We start from the raw sequence: 22,763 nt of genomic DNA, 5'->3' as shown, positions 1-22,763 counted from the left end.
CTCCCACCCATTACCTCCTCCCATGCAATAGGCTGGCTGGTGAAGTCATAAGGCTGGATTTACAACAGCGACAAGGGTTTGTCAGGACAAAGGCACTGTAGATCCCACATGAAGGAGGATGCCTACAGCATACAATTTTCTCTGCACATAAAACATTGGGTGGGGGGAATGACTCTCACCTGCATGGCAGCTGCTTTGTGTCACTACACTGATGCAAAGCTAGTTTAGCTGGCTGCTGGGGGGATCTTCTAACATAGGGGAATCCTGGAGCCACAAAAGCAGCTCTTATGCCACCCACTGCAGCATAAGGGATGTGACCTAGGGAAGGAGGTGCGTCCCAGTTGTGCCTGTCCCCTGGTGATCCTCAGCTGTTGTAATGGTCGCTGGTGGCCATTGGCAGGAACTGACTAGGTCAGATGCCCAGTTGCAAGGGGGACCTTTGTCGTCACCACTACTCTGCTACGCTGAATGCTCCTCACCGACAGCTTAGGATCAGGTCCTTTATAGCTGGGATTTCTGAAGGAACCTAAGAGAGTGGCGTACTCAAATCCCATTGAAAAAAGATACGGCGTGGGTACTTAGTGCCTTTGAAATTCCCAGTCTATGTTTGTACGGGGCCAGATTTTCAACAGAGCTCAGAGCATTGGGTGCTGAGCTCATCTGACAGCCGAGCCTCAATGGAGGGCAAAGGTGAGCACTTAATCTGTTCCCAAGGGCAAACCCTGCTCTCTGGGATGTAATTCACCCTTATGGAGAGTGCTTGTGCCACAGTCACGCACCATATAGGTGCCTCAAACAAGGGCCTCGGACAGTGCCTACATTTTCTGCTAGCAGTGAGTTCCACCCAGTAAGGGTGCCACGGGCTCTTAGCGCTAGCGTAGCCCAGACAGGAGGTCAGGATTTAGAGTCAGGAACCAAGGTGAAGATCCGGGAGGTTATAAAATTCTGGGTAGAGAAAGCTTTCTTCTGACAACTCCTCAAACAGCAAACTGCATGGAACGTAAGTGATCTCTCTTGAATGACTGCAGATCTGATTCACTCTGCTGGGATCACAGCCTGATGGATTAGGTAAAATAAATGAATCTAAACCAGTTGGACGGACTGAGTTCATTAAAACGGTAAAGAAAACCCCCACATTAACAGCACTCCTAGGTCCTCTTCCTTTACTGCAAATTAAACCCGTCTCAGCCCACATAGGAATTACATTCTCTTACAACGACCTGCAGGAAATGCATTAAAAATACATTCTGCCAATTACAAATCTTCATGTCAGCAGCCACAGGGGAGAGAATTAATGCAGGGAAGGGAATTAATGCAGGGCAAATACACCCCCCCACACACACACCATCGCCTCCTCTGGGGCAAGGGCATGGAGGATTTATAGGCTGAGAGATCTGGGGGTCTGGAAGTAGCAGGACTTGAGCTCTGTCATGAAACTGAAAGAGACGACAACAGGGCGAGATTTATTCAAAGTGCTGTTTTCAATTTATTTTAAAACATAAATGTTGTCTCTGCCTCTCCCCAGCCCTCCAACAACAAGCTATAAAGCCACAGATCCAAAGGGGCTCTGGAATCACACACAATAGGTCTGGATTCACTGAGGGAGAGCACCAGTCAAAAGGGCTCTGGGGACAAATTCACCCCATTGCAAGCTTTTGTTGAAAACTGAGCCAAACTGCTTTCATAACTCATAGGCCAGATTTTCAAACATTGGTGTCTTGGCAGCATCGAAAAAACAATGAGCCTGTAAAACGGGGATTCCTTTCATTGCCCTCCCCAAATTGGCTTCACGTCTCTCCCTATGTCTGGAACAAAACTCTTCCTTCTTGCTCAGCCAATCTCCTTTCACATCCTTATGGCTCCAGGATCCTTGACAAGTAAGAGACATCAACCTAGGCCTCCTTGCACATTGAAAGGTGGGTGTAAGCAGGTTTATGAGAACTCGGTCCATATTACACATGCCCAAATTCAGAGGTGATGGGTTTCCAATTTATTTGTGAAATGCCATGTGCGCTTATGACACGGCATCTGTTATCATTATCAGTAATGAGAGGGATAGGGAGAGCTCTCCCCAAATCTACCTATAGGACCCCCCATTACCCTGGTATCGGAGCACCTCACAAACATTAATCAATTTATCCTCAACACAATGAATAGAGAGAGATTAAGGGACTTGCCCTAGGTCACACAGGAAGTCTGTAGCAGAGCCAAAAATCAAACCCAGGCCTTCCGAATCTCTGAACCACAGGACAATTCTTCCTCATCACACATTATAATATCTAGCTCTTAGACAGCACTTTCCATCAGTAGATCTGATATAGATACTGCAGAGGTCAGCTATTCAAGGTCACATACAGTCCTTTCCCCAGGCATGCATGGTCCTTGCATTTTTTGCTGGGAGGACTGGCTTTTCTTCATTTCCCTGACGTCCTGTTGGTGTCAGATTCTCAGTCCTGGAAACACTGAGAACTGCTCCAGTTACATCTCCAAGGCATTGCCTGTTATATTTTTGGAAAGTTTAACAGAATAATTATCAGATTATGCATCACTAGCGGGGAGCCTTGTCCGTAAATTAATTCCGCTTGAGGTTAGTCTGCTGCCGTTTAGGAACAAGTTCTATGAATTGAATTCACCCTTGGAAAATTAATAAAACTCAACCCTGCTGACCAAAATGACATGTTTGCCTGAATATTAAGCCTATGAAGATCATTGCTAACACCTCTACCTTTAGACCATACCACTCCCAATTCATATGATGATTAATACCTTGTGACACAGAGGTCATAGGACAGCTCCAAGACCTTATGGCAAATCCAGGGAAATTACCTTTCCAATGATACCTGTTAAGACCTTCAACTCCTAATACCTCAGGTCAGTGGCTCTTGATTCCATGAGCTTTATTGGTGTGACAAGCTATACAAATGCTGCCAGATACCTGCCTATGATAGAACTAAGCATTTCCTGGGTGTTCAGCCCACGTCCATTTTCCAGCAGAGGCTGTTCCTGAGCTGGTGGCACGTTGCTATGTGGTGAGATTGCCATCTCTGCCTTCTCCCTCCGTCTCCCAAAGCCAGGCACAGGGTTTCGCCTTTTGAGGAGACGTCTTTTATTGTTCCCTGCTAGTCTGAGGAAATCTCTCACACTTCCTTGTATTTCAGACCCTGGAGCAAAAAGTGACCCCTTCTGCTCTCTGTTATTATGTGGCTAGGAAGCCATGTCCTTAGTGCCAATATTTTGTTTGTAGTACTGCGCACTTCTGGAGTGCCTGTGGCATAAGACTCTCAAAGCATTTTATGAGCATCAAGGGATTAATCCTCCCATCTCCTCTATAGTGTTATCACCATTTTACAGATGGGGAAACTGAGGCATGCTAATGGGCTAGCATCTCAGAGAGGCACATACTTGGGGTGATTAGCTCCTCCCATTGCCGCAGCTACACTCTATTTTAGCACACTAGCTCAATCTGAGCTAGCACAGATATCTCGCTCAAGCTGAGAATCACCCCCCTCTCCCCAGGTCTAAGTGCAGATGTACCCTTAGGGTGCCCACATATAGCAGCTGCACTCCCAACTACAATGTGTGTCTGGTTGGTGCAACAATGTGTGTGCGTGTGTAGGTGCACCCACGGGCAGGCATGCACATGCATGCATTTCTCCTTGAGGCAATTAGGCCCATGCCTGCCTTTTCTGCAGCAGTGTGCATAGGATACCCGCACTGGGTGCACAGTGCATGTACATGTGTCACTGGGACAGCAGAGTGTAGGTCTATGCATGCACACGTGTGTAGGACACAGGGGCTGGTAAAGATATGCAACTCGTGTCTTGCACCATTCTCATCCCCCCCAAGTGCCCCACTCTGCTTTATAGCCTCATGGCTCCTGCTGACAGCTGCACCTGCTAAACCATTGGCTGATCACACTCAATTAGCAGGCTGAGCATCAGCGCATGAAGGTTACTGGGAGGTTATAAAATAAACTTGGAAGGGGGGGAGGGAGATATTTCATAGGAGCAAGAAGATTCCCCAGAGCTCACCAGTGATTTCAATGGCAGCATAAACTCCTCTCAGACGAGCAAGATTAAAGCAAAATCCACATGGTGAAATCCCAGACCCACTGAAGTTAATGGGAGTTTTGCCCTTGGCTTTAATAGGGCCAGGATGTCAAGGCGAGTGTTTTGGACCCATAGGGAGCAAACGGATAAAATAAATGGAGAGGCAACTGTTGTAGACACTATATCCCGCAGCTGCTTGTAGTACCTCCTACCACTCTCCACAGCCGCACTGGTAGCGCAGGATTTTTATTAGCTCTGACAGTTCTAAGGTTAATAGTCCTGCAGCTGACAGGCACTAAGCCGGAGACTTGCATAGGCTTTAGATATGAAAACAATCAGCCCGCTGCTGATGCCATTATTGCCCCAGACTAGAGAGCACAGACAAATTCCTGCCATTCCACAGAGGGCAAAAGGACCCGGACGGGGTGACCTCCTTTTGTTCAGCTCCACCCTCACTTGGCCAAGGAAAACCTTCCCAATCATTTGTGACTTCCATCGATGAAACACATTGTAAAGGGGGGCAAAGAGAGATTGGGAGGGTCAATCAAATGTGGAGGAATGTCTTTGTTAAGGAACATTATATACCGCATCTAGTGGAGAGAGAGACATTAGAGAAGTGAAACCGAGTTTTCATCTGTCCTTAGTGTTTCTTTTGTTGCTGTTTTGCTAACAGTGCTTATACGATGGACACTACACAAGACTCTATATAGATAAAGATCTGCTGTAGATAGACAGATCCTGAATTTGGTTTCTATAATCACTGTGTATAAAGAACGGCCCTTATGGATCACTGGCCTGTTTTTCAGAGCTGCTGAGTGCAGGCAGGTTGCGCCGACCACAATACAAGTTGCAGGTGCTCAGCATTCCCTGAAAATCGGACCACATGACTCCTTCTCAATTGATCAGTAGAGGGGAAAATACTTTATATAGCGCTTTTCATCCACAAGCCTCAAACCATTTTACAAAGGGGAAATTTCACTATTCCCATTTTACAGATGGGGAAACTGAGGCACCAAGCCTACAGATCACGTTTTCCAAAAAGTGGCCTCTGAACTTGAGTTCTCAACCTCAGACCCTGTGACCAGATTTTCAGCATTATTGAGCATTCACAGCTCTAAATGAAGTCAGTGGGAGCTCTGAGTGCTCAGCTGCTTTGAACATAAGTTGGTTAAAATGTGATTTTGGGTTACACTGATTTGTCCCCTTCACCAACTCCCTTTCTTCACCCCCATACTCCCTCTACCATAGAATATCAGGGTTGGTAGGGACCTCAGGAGGTCATCTAGTCCAACCCCTGCTCAAAGCAGGACCAATCCTCAACTAAATTATGTACACCTGCCTCTCAGTCCAGCTACATATCTGCAATTGCTTCAGGCCAAAGCACTGCTACATTCAGTACCAGATTTTCACAAAATGCTCAGGCTTCCGCCCCTGCCTCCAATTGTTCTCAAGAGGAACTGCTGAATGCCTTTTCAAAAAGGTGGCCATTCACTGAGGTTCCTAAATGAGGGGCTGAGCTCTGCTTAAAATCTGACCCAAATTGCTGGGACCAGGGCAACCAAGTTAAACCTTGTCTTTATGAGAAGGGCGGCCAGGAGTGAGCTTTTGTCTTCTAAGCTTTTCCCAATGTGCCCTTGTTCTCACCCCATGTCACCCATCATGAAAGGCTACTGCCATCTGCTGGTGAACATAGGAGTCCTGCAGCCTCCCAAATAATCAGATACTCCTGGCAAGATGTACAAGTGTCAACGGTACTGTATTTCTGGTAGGCAATGGCTCAATGCAGCCGTTATCTGCCTAGGAAAGGGCTTTTCAAACAAGGGAACTGTATCCCTGTGCAGAGAGCCAGCACAATGCCTGTGCACCACCTAAGTCCTCAATATAGAGCTACAGAGATGCACAGACCCTGTGTGAACCCTCTGCACAAGAAAAATACAACCAGAGCAAATAGAAGGTTTACCCTTTGTGCCCATTTACTCTCCTCAGATCTCTGAAACAGTAGCAGCCATATTTAGTATCGGCCTCAAGGCCCCAACCCAGATCAGAGCCCCACCATTCTGGGTGCTGTCCACCCAAAGTAAAAACCAGTCTCTGTCCCAAAGAGCTTATGACCTAGACAGACGGGAACAGAAACAGAAGCACAGAGAAGTAAAATGACCCTCCCAGAGCCACACAGCAAGTCTTCAGCAGAACAGCAGTTGGAACGCGGGTATCCTGATGCCCAGGCCACTAGACCATGTTGCACCTCATTAATTTCATTTAGCCACATGAGAGCATTTTAATAACATTTATATTTAAATAACTGCTACTGCAGGGTATGTGCATAAAGGCAACAGGGTCCCCATGAGAAAGGAAAACACCTCCTGCATCATTAGCCCTACCCCAAATGTCACCTACCTTAGCCTCCCATGACCCCACCATTCAGCCTGGCCTGAAAGTCTTCAAACCCAGGCTTTTCTCACTTGAACAACTACACTTTGGCCCCATTTTATGGCTACACAATCCAGGTGGAAAGCACCTGAGGTTATGAAGATTCACAAGGAGGTGATGGTGGGAGAGAGGGTTTTTTTGCCAGAGCCTGAGGCAGGGAGATCACAGACAGGCTGGAGATGATGAAGGGTGCTATGGAAGTTGGGGGATCTTGCTATAGAGGGGTTCCTGTAGGCAGACGGGGCTCATGCCTGTGTTACTTCCTCGAGAGTCCTGCAAAATCTCTGGCTACTTTCACTCCTAAGGGAAGAAGAGTAGAATGGAAAGCAGCCCCTAGAGCAGCAGTTCTCAAACTGTGGGTCAGGACCCCCCTTTTAATGGGGTCACCAGGATTGGCATTAGAGTTGCTGGGGTCTGGGGTCGAAGCCTGAGCCCTACCACCCAGGGCCGAAGCCTGAGGTCTTCAGCCCTGGGCCGTGGGACTCAGGCTTTGGCTTCAGCCCTGGGCGGTAGGACTCAGGTTACAGGCCCCCCACCTAGGGATGAAGCCCTTGGGCTTTGGACCCCATGCATGGAGTGGTGGAGCTCAGGCTTTGCTCCCCCCCCCCATGTGAGCTCAGGCTTAGGTTCCCCCCTGCGGTCATGTATTAATTTTTGTTGTCAGAAGGTGGTCTCAGTGCCATGAAGTTTGAGAACCATTGCCTCAGAGCAGTGGTCCCCAACCTTTTTCGTCTGGCGCGCCACGGAAGACCGTGGCGACGACAAGCATCCACCAAAATGCTGCCGACAAGCGGCGTCATCCAGAGGCGTCGCCGCTGAAATGCCACCGAATTTTGGCAAATGCTCCTCCGCTGGCCAGTAAGTGGGTGCACTTAAGACACCATGGCGGGTGCCATGGTGCCCGTGGGCACCAACACGTTGGGGACCCCTGCCCTAGAGGATGACAGTTGGAGCTCTAGCCACCTGATTTCCACCTCACACTCAGCCTGACACCTGAAGTGTTTAACCAGAGGGCTCTATCCTAAAGGAAAGACTTGCACAGCCCTTGAGGGGAGATTCCTCAGAGACATGTCAGAGGCAAAAGGTCCAGGAAAGGAGCTGCTGAGGTCTCTGGTACTACAGAATCAACACTCCGAATATCCAGAGAATATTTGAGCCAACAGCATACATCTCACAGCAGAAATGAGTGATACAGCCTTGTCTTCTAGCACTGATGTCTCTTGGAACAATAAAGATACCAGATACTGGCTCTCCCCTTGGTCCAGCAGGATGCAGATTTGTTAACCTTTAGGCCTGTGGCAAAACCCACCCATTTTCCTGAGGGTATGGGGAGTGAGCAGATTGATGGGACAAGGTTGTGTATCATAGAATATCAGGGTTGGAAGGGACCTCAAGAGGTCATCTAGTCCAACCCCCTGCTCAAAGGGGAAACAATCACCAGACAGATTTTTATCCCAGTTCCCTAAATGGCCCCCTAAGGATTGAACTCACAACCCTGGGTTTAGCAGGCCAATGCTCAAACCACTGAGCTATCCCTTCCCCTGTGTAGTTGTTATAGAGGTTAGTTTTCACATTGCTTAACCAATGCAGTACACGGAAAACAGCACAGTTTTAATTTTTGGATGGAATAGTTTGTACTGAGTTTTATAAACTGTTCAGAGATCAAGATAGTGCTCAAACAATCACAATAAACATAGTCTGGAAGGAAAAGGCAAGAAAGCGCAGGCACCAACATAAATTAACAAAATTATTCCTCTCCAGTAAGCCATCAAGTGAACAATGGATGAATCTGTGCACCTTCCTTCCTCCCCCACCCCTCTTCTGCAAAAGAAAAGAAAAAGGATTTACTTTGATTGCAGGCTCTTCAGGGCAAGGATCATCCTTTTCACTCTGCTTGTACAACACCTGGCATCCTGATTCCTGACTAGGGCTCTCAGGCACCACTACACTGTAAATAATAATTTTAAAATCTTTATCCTCCTATAGGTTTCCAACATGCTTATTACTATAGTTCTGTACCACTTCACGTTCAATTCATCCCACCTCCACTTTTCACAAGAACCAGAACCCAGGATTCCTCACTCTCCTAGAAACCTCCAATGGTGGGAACAGAACCCAAGTGTCCTAACTCCCCTAAAGCCCCCTCTTTGCCAGCTAGGAGGCCTAGTTCAGTCAATCCCTGCTTTGATCACTAAACATTACTATCTCCCATGTGCCTGACTTACTTTGCAATCAGCCCTATGCCTTCCCTAGCATCATAGCACCTTCTGGGGTGTGAACAACCACACATGCTGCCAACCTGCAGCTATTAATTTACATGGCCCATCCAGTCAGAAGGGGAAGGGATCCTACCAGGCACTTTTAAAAATAAATTACTATGAAGGCACCTATAAATAGAGCAGGGCCTACAATCAATAACTCCTCAAAGGATCATGCAACTCTACAGCTAAATTCCTAGGGAGGTCCCCCCGCCTTTGCTCTAGTTGACTATTCCCTTCATCTGTCTACCTCCTCCTCTATTGGATGGTAGAGTCCACGTAAGTCTGTGGACCGAGCCACTCTTTGGAGCATTCCATTTGGCTAGAGGGGGATGTTATAAGAAAAATATAGTTCCAACGGGAGCGTAGTGCTGGACTAACTATCGCGCCATTATCCAAGGGTAAATCACGCTTTATCTCTTAGCACGAGAGCTGGCTCCCTGAGGCGGCTCTTAAATGGAGGCGAGTTTGTGTGCTAGGCTCATCCCCATTTCTCTAGGGTTGGTTCAGTCCTGAAAAGGGCTTGTCAAGATACGGAGCAGCCCATTTCTAACAGAGAAGCGGGGGTGGGCGGATTATAAAACCTCATTCAGAACAGGATCTCAACGAAATAAAACACGGTGGCTTTGGTCTCGTCGGCGCCACGAGGGGGAGAAATCTCCCTGGGAACCGTCTACAACCCCCACTGGTGTAAAGAGATCGAGTCTCCCCCCCCACGCGCTGGCAGTTGGTTCGGCCCTGTTTGAAGCTGGGAGCGGACGCTCACTGAACCAACGGCAGCAATAGTTCCGTGAGGGGCCTCGAGCGCGGTCGGGCGGCTCCCTGTCCCGTCACCACCGCCCGATCCAGGCCGGCCCCCTCCCCCGCCCGGTCCGCCCCTCCCCCCTTCACCACCGCGCGGACCCTCTGGGGAAAGTGAGGGGCCGCTTCTCCACCCCTCGCTGAGGCAAGGAGTCGTTGGACGCCCCCTCCCCCGCCCTGGGGTCTTCCTCCGCCCTGCCCTATCCCCCTTGCCTCGTGCCCAGGCTCCCCACTGCCCTCACAGGCCCGGCCTGACTCAGCTCACAGCCCCCTCCCTTGACTAGAGGCGTGGCCGGCTTGGGGCCGTGGTGCCTTCTCCGCTCCCGCCCTTTGTAACCCTCTGTCTCCTCTCGACCTGCAGGAGGAACAAGATGCCTCACCCTGGAGAGGAGACACCGCCCAGTGACTGCAGTGACCCAGGGAGCGTGCCCTGTAGGCCCAGGAAAGCGAGGCAGGCCCAGGAGAGCCATGATGGGGACGTGCCCAGCCTCTGCCCACCACAGCTGCCAACGTGTACGTCCACCTCCAATCATGCTAGAAAAGTCCGGTCTCTACCGTCCTCACACGGTTCAGTGCAACCAGGGATGACAGGGCTTCGGGGAGAGGTTTGAAAGAGAGCCCTTGGGTTTGGAAGGGACCTGTAGTGGGGTCATGCCATCTCACTGTTTCCAGGCAGGGGTGATTTTTACTAAACTAGCGCTGAGAGATGTCCAGTCTCTGCCTCAAATGTGGAGACTATACAACTGCTCTTGGCAGCGTGAACCATTGCTGACCTGTTTTTTGACTAAGTTCTGTAATGGCTCTTTTTTAACATTTAATAATGTTATGACTGGACCTCGTGCATAGTGTGTTGAGATGGCGCTATGGGGCAGAAAACATACAAATCTTTAACCGTTCTGTTAACCTTCTTAACCTGGTGACATGGAATCCTAGGCTCCACATCCCATCCCACTGCTAACCGAGGAGGAGGGGGAACAGACATCACAATTTTTTGCAAAGATCACCCCAGATCAGTCTTACACATCCCATCAACTGTACTAAATATTCCTCTCTCACTTTGTTCCCCAAAGTGCCTTTATCTGTTTCTTCAAAGGCTTCTTTAGAGCATGTTTCCACTAAACCTCTTTCATGTTCCACCATTAAGTGATTTTTTTTTTAAATTAGTCAGAATTCAGCAGTAGAATCTTGTACCTCATTGTGACTCTTAACTGTAGTGTGTCTAAACTGTGAACTTCTCTGCCTTGTACAGCTTTCAATAAACGACATGGTCACTAGATGTCGCTCTTATTTCACATGATACAAAAAGAGGGGGCTTTATCTGGTATGAAAGCACAGAGGGGCTCACATCAAAACTATGAAACAGGGTTTGTCTGTTCACAGCTTGAATTCTTTCTCAGATGAGTTGAATTGTAACTTTTGGAGAGGTTATATATCATTTTCCGTACATTCATCTACTTGGACAAACGGTGGTGCATCTTAAGAATTCCCCATCTAAAAGATCACTAAATTCCATTACACAGTTCAGTGGAACTAAAATCAGAAAAAACTTCAAATGTTCACTTCCTGCAGCCTAGGTGTCTTTAGTTGTTCTTATCCAACAAAGATTTAAGCTAGCTAGGGACTTGGTACTTAGGTATAGTTCCACTGACTTACTCAGGCCAGTAAGAATGCAAATGTATATGATTCTTTGCAGGACTGGGCTTTATATGACTGACATCATTTCATAGCATACAACCTGATACTAGCCTTTCTTCACACAACCCTCTTGTCTAATTTAGATTGTAATCTGTTCAGAAAGGGGACCTGTCATTTTACCATACCCCCTTCTAGACCAGTCATGGTATATACTACTTCACCTTGCTTTGGTGTGGACTAATCAATTCAAACTCATTTAGCAATTTTTCTGTTTCTCTGCCTAGCTGAGGAAGGTTCTCTGCACCAAGCTTTCTAAATTATCCTGTATTAATCTTTCATATAGCTACTAGTGTCCTGATCCACTTTTCCACTTGTTCGTCAAGAACTTTCTAGGTTAAATTATTTCCCCTCATACATACTACTAATGTTATCCAGTATATGGATGATATACTTTCATCATGGAAACATCTATCAGATGCAGGCTCCATTGGCATGGGTTGTCTAGTTAGCTCTAAGTTCTCTCATTATTTTAGATTTAAACTATAGCATAAACAAGCATTCTTGTCAAACTCTGGGTCTCCTTGGAACTTAAAATAGTTACAAGATTAATCAACTCTGCTAATTAATCCTGATTTGTATTATTGTAGGCCTAGAGATCCCAACCAGATTGAGGTTAGGGTGTGGAGCTAAGCACCCTGTACAGACCTATAATAAAGACTTCCTATCCCAAAGTGCTTACAATCCTAAACCACTCTCTTGCAATCTGTTCCATGCAGGCAGACCCATGTGCCTTTGCATAGCCCCATTGATTTCAGGCTATGTACACAGACCAGATTGCAGAATGAGGGGCTAAGGTTTAAAATATAACAAGAGGGTGAGTCCCCCAATGGGAGGATATGAAGGCAAGCCTATAGTACTGTTAGAATCTATAATTCCAACATGTGACTCTTTGCTGTCTCATTCCTATTCTGTACTGTCTTTGGTGTCCTGCAACTTGTAAATTGTTCTCCCATTTCTGGCTGTTAAACTAGGCCACATAGCATCATATTTTCACCCCACATCTCTCCCATAATTTAATCAGTGAATTTCACCTGTAATTTTTCCTGTTGCTCTAGAATGTAGAAACCCTAGATAATAGTCCCACAACTGATGATTTTCATGAGATTCTGAAATGACTGTTGCAGTATAAAATCAGTAGTTCGTCAGCTAATATTTCCAAAATGTGTCTGGAGTGTTTAATCCCCTACCAAGGGAGTCAGGAGATACGAGTTTTACTTCCAGCTCTGCCACTGACTCAGAGTTTGCTTTCAGACACTTAGCTTCTTTGAGTTTGTTACCCCATCTGAAAAATAAATCTATCATGCATTGGGAGATCTATATTGAAGATACTTGAGAGGACGAGTGCTAATTCCTTTTTATCTAACTTATTTATTCTTCAAATGGTAAAAAATGTGACATTCTTCTTCAGAATACATGTCTTCCTGGTATCTTTACACTGGCAGGGATGTTGTTAAAAGAACTTATAAGGCTTGTACTTGTTTCACTGTTCATTATAACCACAGAACAAGATAGAGAGACATTAAGTAGTTGCATAATTATTCTGGAGGTCATTCAGAGGTTAAAGCCTAGGTATGAGAACATGTAAAAAGTAATAGGACCAAGCCTGAACTGATAAGGCTTTTATACAATCCATTTTCATTCAGCTCACTCAATGAGCTGTCTTGTGCTGCTTTTTAATTTGAACAATTATTTCCTATATTGGTGTTACCAATAACCACAGAGTGATATTTTCAATTTTGAGATCCAAACTTGCTTCCATTTACATTAATGGAAGTTTAGTTAATGACTTCACTGGGAGAGGATTGGGTCCTTGCTTTTGACCATTAATAAAATTTAATCTTCCATTGTTTAGACATAGAAACCAAACTGATCAGTTTTACTTTGGTCAGTGTCAGCATTTCTTCATCAGCTAGGAGCATAATGTTGTTCCTTATATTCTGAGGGGGATGTTTTAACCCCACCCTACGTACGGAGGTTTTCATTGAGTTTGCATTTCCATATAAATTTTGTAAAACCTTTTAGATTTATTGAATGTTGGATCTAAGACTGTAGTTGATCATGATAAAGCACTAGGTCTCGTTAATTTCCTTTCTGCAGCCAGCCCTCCACCAGTTCTCTCCATGGCAGAATTACTAGAAACAGCACAAGAAGTTTCCAAAATGACCATTGCACACGAGATTGTGGTGAACCGTGACTTCAAGTTGCAAGAGGTCAGCTTCTCACCAAACAGGTTCGTTATACTCCTCTTTGTTTTTTCTCTTATCTGAGGTTGCAGATTATATGGCTAGAATGGGAAATAGGGGAGGGGAGGATTTGGAGGGCTATGGCTGTTGAAAGTATGTAGAAACTACAAAGGAAAAGAAAGTGAGGTTTGGTGCTATATGTTATGTTTTTTTTTCAAGTTTATTTTTCCCTTGGAACTATGATGAATGCCACATCTGGTCTTCCTTGAGTTTAATGGAGCTTTCAGAGGTGTAGACAGTGACCTTTTCTTAAGTATTAATCAAAGGAGAAAAGATGCAAAGATCTTCCCTCAGCAACCTGCCTTGTAGCTGTAAACTTCCTGAGTTCTATCTGAATGCTTTAACCACCAGAGTATCCTTCCTGGTGCTGAACAAAAAGGGTCTCTGTAGAAAGGTATCCTGCAAATATTGTATGGTCCTGTCGATCTTCTCTGAGGATGAGAGTAGTGGTTGGGGGATCTGAGGATTAGAGCAGTGGTTGGAGGATTTGGAGTTATCTGCATCTGTTGCAGGCTGGCTAAACATCACATTCTTCTGAAGGGGAGCGGGGGAGCTGCCTCTGAACTATTGCTATGTGGTAGAAAAGTAAGACTAAGGTTTGTCTACATGTCCATATATGTGTAGAGTAAACACACTGTATGCCCTGCTAATATAGGTATAAATAGCAGTGTAGGGGATGAAGTGCTGCTTAGATGAGGAAATACATGCCTGAACACTTAATGAAACCAAATTTGTGTTTCATTATGGTTAATTTCACAGCTATAGGATTTGAAAATTGGTAAATGTCATCTTTTCAAATGTTTAAATCTGAAATTTCATATTGTTGTACCTGGGGGGGCGGGGGGAGTTTCCCAACCCAAAGGGTATTTGAGGGGCCAGTTGCAGCCCTCACTTTTGTGCTGCTTTCAGAGCTGGACTCTGAAGGCAGCAACGGTGGAACTTCCTGTAGCTGCAGGAGGTTCCCAGAGGTGGAAGTGGGTCTGAACTCCACCCAAGAATGCCAGTGCAGGTGATGGATAAGTCTTTCCCCTCCCCAGCCCAGCAGGAGGTAGGAGCCAATTTCATGGGGTAGGGCTTATTTCACAGTCCGTGCTGTGTTTCTCACAGCTGTGAAATTGGTAGGGCCCTAGCTACATGGCTCGCTGCACAGTGAGACAGTGCTGCCCAATGTCCCATTGCTGGAGCCTTTCCCCACTGCAGGGAAAGACTCCGGTAGCTGCTCCTTGCCAGAACTTTTCCCCGCTACAGCAGCCTTTCGTTTGCACATGCAGCTATGGAGCAGTATGGACATAGCCTGCTTTTCACTGTGGTGTGTAGGTACACGTACCTTACACACCAACCCCAGCGTAGACAAGGCCGAAGAATGTTTGGCTATGGTGAAAAGAGATGGCTGGGTAGGAACCATATGTGGGAGAACTGTGGAATTTAGGTTGATAGAGGTTCCCATAGGCAGGAGAGCGGTGAGACGTTGCTTCCAACATGAGAATAAAAGTTCAACGAAAATGCAGGGAGGTCCAAGTGGGGACATAGCCCCTCCATAATGATAGGTGTGAGATGGCTGAATGTTCATAATAGTTACTTGTTCCCCCTCCCCACTCAGCCTGGAAAGCCGAGTGAAAGAGACATTGCACAAAGCTTTCTGGGACAATCTGAAAGAACAGCTCTCTGCTAGTCCACCAGTGTATACACACGTGATCCAACTGCTGCAGGAGATTAAAGAGGTGAGTAGTTCATGATAGGACAGCCACCTTAGAGCTAGGCCTCTGTTAATGACATACATCTAAACCTTGCCTTGTGGCCACACATGATACCGGAGGCATGAGAGAATGGAATTCACAGTGAGGAAGAGTAAATACTAGGCCCAACCTTCTAGATCCTGTCTGTAAGACTGTCCCCTTGACCCAGGGTTCCACACACACCAGCTACACCTGAAAGGTATGAAACCAGTGGAGCCGTGTAACAATCAGTATGGACATAACTGATTGTAGATATTGCTTAAATCTCTGTGCTACACTGATGCAGTGATTTCTTGAGCAGGAGCCTACACACACTCTGCTTAAGGATAGCTAATGTCCTGGTCCGCGTAGGTCTCATTAGTATTGGACCCACTGGTTTTCACCAGACAGCAGAAGGCTGGCTCACAGGTGGTAGGACAACTACCACATATTCCTTTCTTTTTACATTCCCTCTTTCCTGCCCCAAGGATAGCTGCATTCATTAATACTTGGCAACCTCTTCTCCCTTAACTTGCAACTGAACCCCATCATTCCTTCTCAGTGGACCCAAACCCTCTCTTCAGTACAGCAGATTTGGGTTCTAAGAAAGGTAGAAGATGTCTGTTAATAGGACTGTAGACTGAACACATACTTCCTGAATTAAAAATGAATTAGATGGGCTTGATTTTATTAAAACCTTACTTGTTGTTACAAGGCTTCTTAAACAAAAAAGCCTGAGAGACATGCATGAAGTAAAGTGAGAAAATGCCTTCGCCTGAAAATCTTCCCTAGGCCAACAGTGACTGTGCATACAGTCTCTTCTATCTGTAAACTGAAAGTTTATATATAAAGAAACCCCTCTCCAAGGCTAGTCATACATAAGCATCTGTCTTCAATGTACACAACCTATTAGAATAGGAGCTAAATGTTTAAAACTAATGAACAGCCATACCTATCTGCAGAACCCATAGCAGCATCTAACATACTTGCCTGACCTGGCCCATACCTCTACCCGTTTCTAGTTCTGGGAGGCAGCTCCTTTCCCAGAAAGCCATCCCACAGGGCACTAAAAGGGATCCCTGCTATAAAGGAAAGAATAGGGACCACACATTAGTTAGGGGCTGACATATGGTCATATAGCATCTTCTGTGTATGCCCTTAAGGGAGCAGTTAGGAACAAAAATTTCCTTATAGATACTATGGTGGCTCCTAAGTTTCAATGTGCTTAGTAGTCACCTGAGTGAGTCCTCATTCCTATAAGGCCAGACTTTAATTCTTGTTGTGCAGCTCCTGGTGAGCTGTAGGATTCCTAGGTTTGAACAAAGCCAGACTCTTCTCTCTTTGACTTTCTCCTTGGGGAAGACCATACTGTCACTGTTGCTGCCATGGCACAGCCGTCTGCGGGGCCAGATCGAAGAAGCCCTGGATATGGAGCTGATCACACAGGAGGCTGAGCATGGGGCTCTCGACATCCCCAATCTCACCATGTACATCTTAGGTACAATGGCGATGCTGTGTGCACCTGTCCGAGATGAGGAAGTGCAGAGACTACAGGGTGTGACAGACCCAGTTCAGCTGCTCAGGTGGGTAACACTGGGACATGGGTAGCCCTCCCATAAACCAGCATATCCTCAATCAGTGATTGTTGTAGCATGGAAATCTACTGCCTCCTGCCCAATAATCATATCACATCCAGACTCCTGATACACTGAGCCTCAACTTGTCTCACTGATACTGAGTTTCTGAATAATGAAAATTGGATTAAATTATTGTTCATGGGATGGAAAGTCCAGTGCAAAATGAACTTGAGGCTCAGTCCAGTTTGTAGGGGACGTAGGTCCCTTTCACAAAAATTTCCATCCTAATTGGCTCTAAATACCACCACCCCAACCCCTCCATCACAGTCATATCAGAAGGGAATGAGCTATAGTGCCTGATTTCCTCTTCTGTTCTTACATGGCCTTATCACTATATCATCTGAGTGCCCCCCAGCTGTTTAAAAGTAGTAGTAGTTGCTTTCCCTTCATGCTGTGAAGGAGAAATGACTAATTATTTCTGTGTGTGAGAGACTGAAGAACCTAAGTCACAGCAATAAACCTTGTATTTAGTTCTGAGTGCAGTGAGCCCATGATCTCTTCTTGCAGTAATGAATCTGTAGGCTGGGTCTATGTCCGGTCTTCTGTACTCATAAGCCTATCCCACTTCTGGATAATTTCATTGTTTCAGTGGAACATAACTGTTGTGGGAGGTCATGGTCTCTTCTGACCCTTCTGGTGCTCTCTCTAGATCAGGGTAGAGACAGCCTCGAGTAACCCTGAAGTAGCTTGCACTGCCCCTGTTGTACTAGTTCTGAGGGTAAGTAGGATGGTCTCTGGAGCATGCAATTTGGTACTGATCCCCAACACAAAAACTAGATTTTTAAAAAGTCCTGGCTGCATGAAAAGGAAGTTACTGCGTAGTGTGTGGGGCTGGATTGGGCTGCAGGTGAGATCAGGCCGTGAGTACTGACTCCCTCTGCACTTAGAATGCCCAGCACTGAAGATTGGATCTCTGGGGCAATTTGACTGCAGTGAGACATTTGGAGTAATCCTTTCTCCTTTTTGTCCTCTAATTCATCCCAGGGAGATTTTCCGGGTGCTAGACCTGATGAAAATGGACATGGTGAATTTTACCATCCAGAGCCTGCGGCCCCACCTGCAGGATCACTCCGTCCAATATGAGCAGAAGAAATTCCAGGAGCTCCTTGCCAAGCTGCCCAGTGAGTGTGTGGGGAAGGAGAGAGAAGGTGCAGGGGTGTGCTGAGTCATCATCAAGAATACCTATACAAGGATTAATAATACTGAGCACTAATGCAGGGTGACATAGGTCCAAAGTGCATTAATATTTTCAAAGTTCAGCAGGTGAGGAAGGAATCTTACGCTGGGGCTGCAGGGATATCATTTTCCATGATAGACAGCCCTCACCCACAAGGGGACAGATTCAGCAGAGGAGTCAAGGGTTGGTGGGTTTGGAGCATGAGCTTACCCTTGGCACGGGTCTCTTGGCACATTGAGTGGTTGAGGCTTGTGTCAGATGGCTGTGCTGTAGCAGCCCTATGGAGAAACCAGTCTTCCTAACAGCTTACTCAAGCATTTAAGGTGTGCACATACAATTTTAAGCATTCATTTTGAAACACGTATTTCTGTTAATAGGACACTGGTTATATTCCTCTCTTTACTACTGTGGAATAATGTACGCAAATAGGATTAGCTGCTGCTTAGTTCATCTCCAGTTACTTCCTTTCCCAGCTCAAACTGGTCTTCTGTTTTGACATCAGCCAATGGGGCAGACATTCTGCTGGTGGCAGATAAGAGCTGCAGGTACAGGATGAAGAGGAGTAGCAGATAGAAACAGAGCTGTTAAGGGTCTTTCATGCAAATTTGTATTAGTAACAAGATGGAAAGGCAAAACTGTCAAATGTAAATTTAAGAAGTGCTTCTAACCAGGGGATGGATTGTTAGAGCAGTCAGGACACTGGGGTTCTAGTCACAACTTTCTCACAGACTTGCCTTGTAAAAGAGAGCAAGTTATTTAATCTGCTTCAATTTCTTCTTGCATAATATGGAGAAAATAGCCATGGCAGGGAGTGTTGTGAGATTTCATTAATTAAAGCTTTGAGATCCTCAGAGGAAAGGGCAAAATGTTAAACAGACCTGTAGTCACCCTTGGCAGAGCATTTCTAGAAGGTTTTGGTGGATGCTTAACTTGCTGAATAAATCAGAGGCAACCTATCCCAGACAGAGACCAACCTGGCTTGCAGCAGAGCTGGTCTGGTTTTGTTAGAGGTGTTTCACCATATGTGGAATAATAATTCCTAGCCCTTAGCACATTACAAAGCTTAGCTGAGACCAGCCCTGAACATGCGCCTCTCCAGTCCCACTACTACTGGGCCAGCATCACTATCCTGACAATGACATGGCTGTGTCCTATGAGAATGAGTCCGACACTTCCTAAAGTACCAGGGGCCAGCACTGCTGTCTGACTAGTCTGAGACATACTGTCTCTTCAGAGTGTAGTGTAGTACAGTGAGTGAAAACAGTTCCTTCACTATTCAATTTGCTGAGTCTGATTCGTACCGCAAACATCTCTCCATAATCCCATTCCAGACAGCCTGGATCACACAACTGAGTGGTTACACAAAGCAGCAGCGGAAGTCTCTGCATCTCCTTTGTCATCCCCATCCCATCCTGAGGTCTGTGGATCACCTGCTCCACTCTCACTGGGGGCTGTCAGCAGCAGCTCATCTATACCAAGTCCCATGTCTGTGTTAAACCAAGGATACATGAATCTACTCCGCTGGGAGCCAAGCCTAGAGAAATACCCTGAGGTAGGAGGAATCTTCTCATCAGCCAGGGAGGACGGCTCTGCCACTTTGATGTGGCAGTTAGAACTGGCCTTAAGTACAAGTGAAATAAACAGGTGCTTGGGCCCTGAATCCTATGCAACCTCTACAGCATGAGCTGGCTTTGTCTCAGGGCCAGGCAACAGGACTGCAAGGGGAGAAAATAGCTCTCTGCTGGATCCCCTATCCCTTGTTGGCAGTGGAAGCTTCTAGCCTGTGGCTTATTTCCCCTCTTCTGTTAGCTTGGGTCCCCTGCAAAACAAGGCCTTTCCTGCTTCCGGGAGTGTGTTTGATCAGTGGTTCACACCCTTCTCCATTGAGGAGCCCTCTCCCATTATCTATACAGAAAAGGACGGGCAGTTGCGATTCACCAGCTTGAGAATCTCCCTGCTTGGTGAGCACAGCTCTCCCCATGCCCACAGGAGGATTTGATCTTTCTTTGCAGACTCTGTTGATGGACCAAGCCCGGCTGCAGGAGGTACAGTTGCAAGTGAATCAGCTAACAATCATAGCTGCAGTCCTGCTAGTGTCCAGCAGTGTGTGTGGAAGCGCCTTGTTGAGCTCGCCTGGGTTTGTAGATAGGCTGAAACGGGTAACAAAGGCCCTCTTAGAAGGGCTCCCTCACACCAGGTTGGTTGCTTTACCATTATCTTTTTCAGAGGGAGACAAGTGAGTAGACAGGTGCTGGGTGGGAAAAAAGAGCTGCAGGAATCCACTCTGGAACTCAGAGGATAGTTAAAATCCAAATAGGGGCCAGGGTTTCTGGCTGGGGGAGGAGTTTCCAGCTGGGAACTAATCCTCTAGAAGTGGTGACTCACTGGTTAATGGGGAACCAGTGCTGCTGATCATTCTGATCACAGTAACAAGCACTAGGGCAGCTTAGTTCATGGGACACCAAATGATTACAGCTGGTTGTCTGTGCCTCATGTTGCCATCATTATGTTCCTGGCTACAGCTTTCTGGAGGGAATTTGCTACTGTTCCACTGCTGTGGGACCCTCTCCCTGTGTGAAGCAAAGGTGAGGAGTAGCCCAAGAATATAGAACATGCCTCTGATTTTAGGTTTCGAGAAGCTTTGCTGGACATCGGCAATCATGTGCACCAGGAAGTTAGTGAATCTCTCTTGCAACTGGGTTACCCTGCTTTCACCAGCGACAAATCTGCTTCCCTCAAAGGCCAGATAAGGAGCATAGCAGAGGATGACAATGCGGTGCGGAGTGTAATTGGTGAGTTCCTGAGTAAATGTCTAATGTGCTGGCTTTTTACTTAAAAAATGAGGCCACCCTACCTCTTTATCTACAGTCTGTGCTGGGCCTTAGAGCCCTAAAGTGAAGTCCTTTCCCAGGACTGGTCTAGCATAGGTAACCACCATGCAAGCTTCCCCCATGTAAGGTGGACCCGATGTAAGAGGGAAGGTCAGTCTTTGGCCTCTTTGCTCAGACTGCCACAAGGGGGGGTACCTAGTGGCCCTAGAGTGAGATCCTCACTCCTTCTCCAGAAATCAAATGATAATGATCAAGCAGTGAAAAGCTCTGACAATACCACCTATGTCAAAGCACTTTACAAAGCTGGTGTCATCCCTATTTTACAGATGGAGAAACTCAGGCACAGTGACTTTGTTACAGAGCCAGCACTGGAATGCAGGTCTCCTGAGTCTCAGTTCAGTGCTCTATCCACTAGCCCACCATAGTAATATATAAATTACCAGGCTATTTCAAATGGTTTGAAGTCTTTCCCCACTGATCTGTGCTGTTGCAGTTATTGCATTTAAGCACAATCTTAAATTCCATGTTGCATTCTGACATCTGCTACACACTGTAGGTTTTTTTTAATACCAGGATGATTTCCCTTCTGTTCTCTCCAGAGCTATGTCCATGCTGCTGAGCTGATAGTGTCTCAAATTGTCAGGTGTTCAGTCTTCCCTTTGACTGACTGCTCCTATCATTCCCTTTCTGTTCATACCTACAGAGCAGCGGATCCATTCATTTCTCAGCCTTCATCTGTCTCCTAGTGCCCAGAACTCTTGCAGTCTCTCAAAAGGCCTTGCTCCAATTCAGGAAGAACTGCTGGAAGTTGGTCACAGGTTTGGCAGTATGATTCATCACAACAGGCAGGTGTATGGACCCTACTACCTGGCAATTCTAAAAAAGGTGGTTCTCCCAGGGGCAGAGCCAAAAGCAGGAATAGATTCTTTCTAAAACTCTCACAGAAAGCACCACATGCACTGGGGCCAGAGGGGAGGAGGACTCAGCTAGTTTTCAGAATCATGCTTTAGTTGGCTGCAACAGACTTTACAACCAAACAGCTGTCCTGTTCTGTGCAGCAGCATCCAAAGCACTTCTGCAGCTGTACCACCATAGCTGCTGGGGACAGTTACATAAATACCAACTGCCACTTCCCAGTTTGTCTGAATAAACCTTTAAACTAAAAAAAAAATTGCCCTTTTTTTTCATACCTGCCATTAGTTGGTCTTATTACTTGGGGAGGCAGTGAAACATTGAATAAATATAGCAAGATAGCCTAGATGGATTTCATAATGTTGCAATGCATCCTGTGAATTTGAACCCTGATTTTTTTCCTGCCTTGGCATTAACTGTGGGTTTTAGCCTGCTTTTCAGACCCCTCTTAGTCTCATCCAGGGAGAGGGGATTCAATTAAGATGCTTTGTGTTAATGGCAGCGCTTACTTTCTAATGTAACTGATACACTTCAGTGTTAACTTTAAAATCTGGTTTACTTCATATGTGCCATCTACACTAGCTCAGTTTAATCGCCCTTGGATTTAGTATTTTTGCGTTCAAATCTACTGTAACCAGTTCCTAAACTTTAACATGCATTGTTAAATGTTGGTCTTTTCCTCCATCTCCTTTATACTAGTGAATTTAATATGTTGAAGCTGCATTAGTAAAACTTTCTTTCTACTGGAGCAGTACTGTGCTATCAGAGCTGCCAGGGTCTTTGATATTAAGATACAACTGTAACAGAACATCAAACTATTGATGTACAGCAAGGATTGCTTTGGCAGCTTTGTTGCAGGGAGTTGGCAGTTGAACTGTGTAAGGATGCATAGGTTATGGTCCTGCCGCTCCACTCACCCTCCATGACACAAGTTGCCCATCTGTAAATGTGGGATGGGGTGGAGGGAAGGGAACTAGTTTTCTTCATCCTTGGGGGGGGGGGGGTAGGATGAGAG

The 22,763-nt window shown here is 46.2% G+C and overlaps 1 protein-coding gene across 2 annotated transcripts; it reads left to right on the top strand.

The window, feature by feature from the left end:
* Window positions 1–9,556: 9,556 nt before the first annotated feature.
* Window positions 9,557–22,007, top strand: TCP11 (t-complex 11). 2 transcript variants are annotated; one of them, XM_050953049.1, is made up of 10 exons: window positions 9,557–9,652; window positions 9,900–10,051; window positions 13,331–13,463; window positions 15,077–15,197; window positions 16,554–16,774; window positions 17,813–17,949; window positions 19,337–19,557; window positions 20,018–20,202; window positions 20,634–20,797; window positions 21,540–22,007. In XM_050953049.1, exons 2-10 carry the CDS (start codon window positions 9,910–9,912, stop codon window positions 21,767–21,769), a joined length of 1,554 nt encoding a protein of 517 aa, XP_050809006.1. In that variant the 5' UTR covers window positions 9,557–9,652; window positions 9,900–9,909; the 3' UTR covers window positions 21,770–22,007. The 2 variants fall into 2 exon arrangements, with proteins under 2 accessions (XP_050809006.1, XP_050809005.1); XM_050953048.1 differs by lacking the exons at window positions 9,557–9,652; window positions 9,900–10,051 and having other exon boundaries at window positions 13,342–13,463; window positions 20,018–20,142.
* The last annotated feature ends 756 nt before the right edge of the window (window positions 22,008–22,763 follow it).

Source organism: Gopherus flavomarginatus, chromosome 5 (genome assembly GCF_025201925.1).
Source record: "Gopherus flavomarginatus isolate rGopFla2 chromosome 5, rGopFla2.mat.asm, whole genome shotgun sequence".
Taxonomy (NCBI): domain Eukaryota; kingdom Metazoa; phylum Chordata; order Testudines; family Testudinidae; genus Gopherus; species Gopherus flavomarginatus.
The sequence above is the reverse complement of the archived record's forward strand: the minus strand, read 5'-3'. Positions and strand labels throughout refer to the sequence as shown.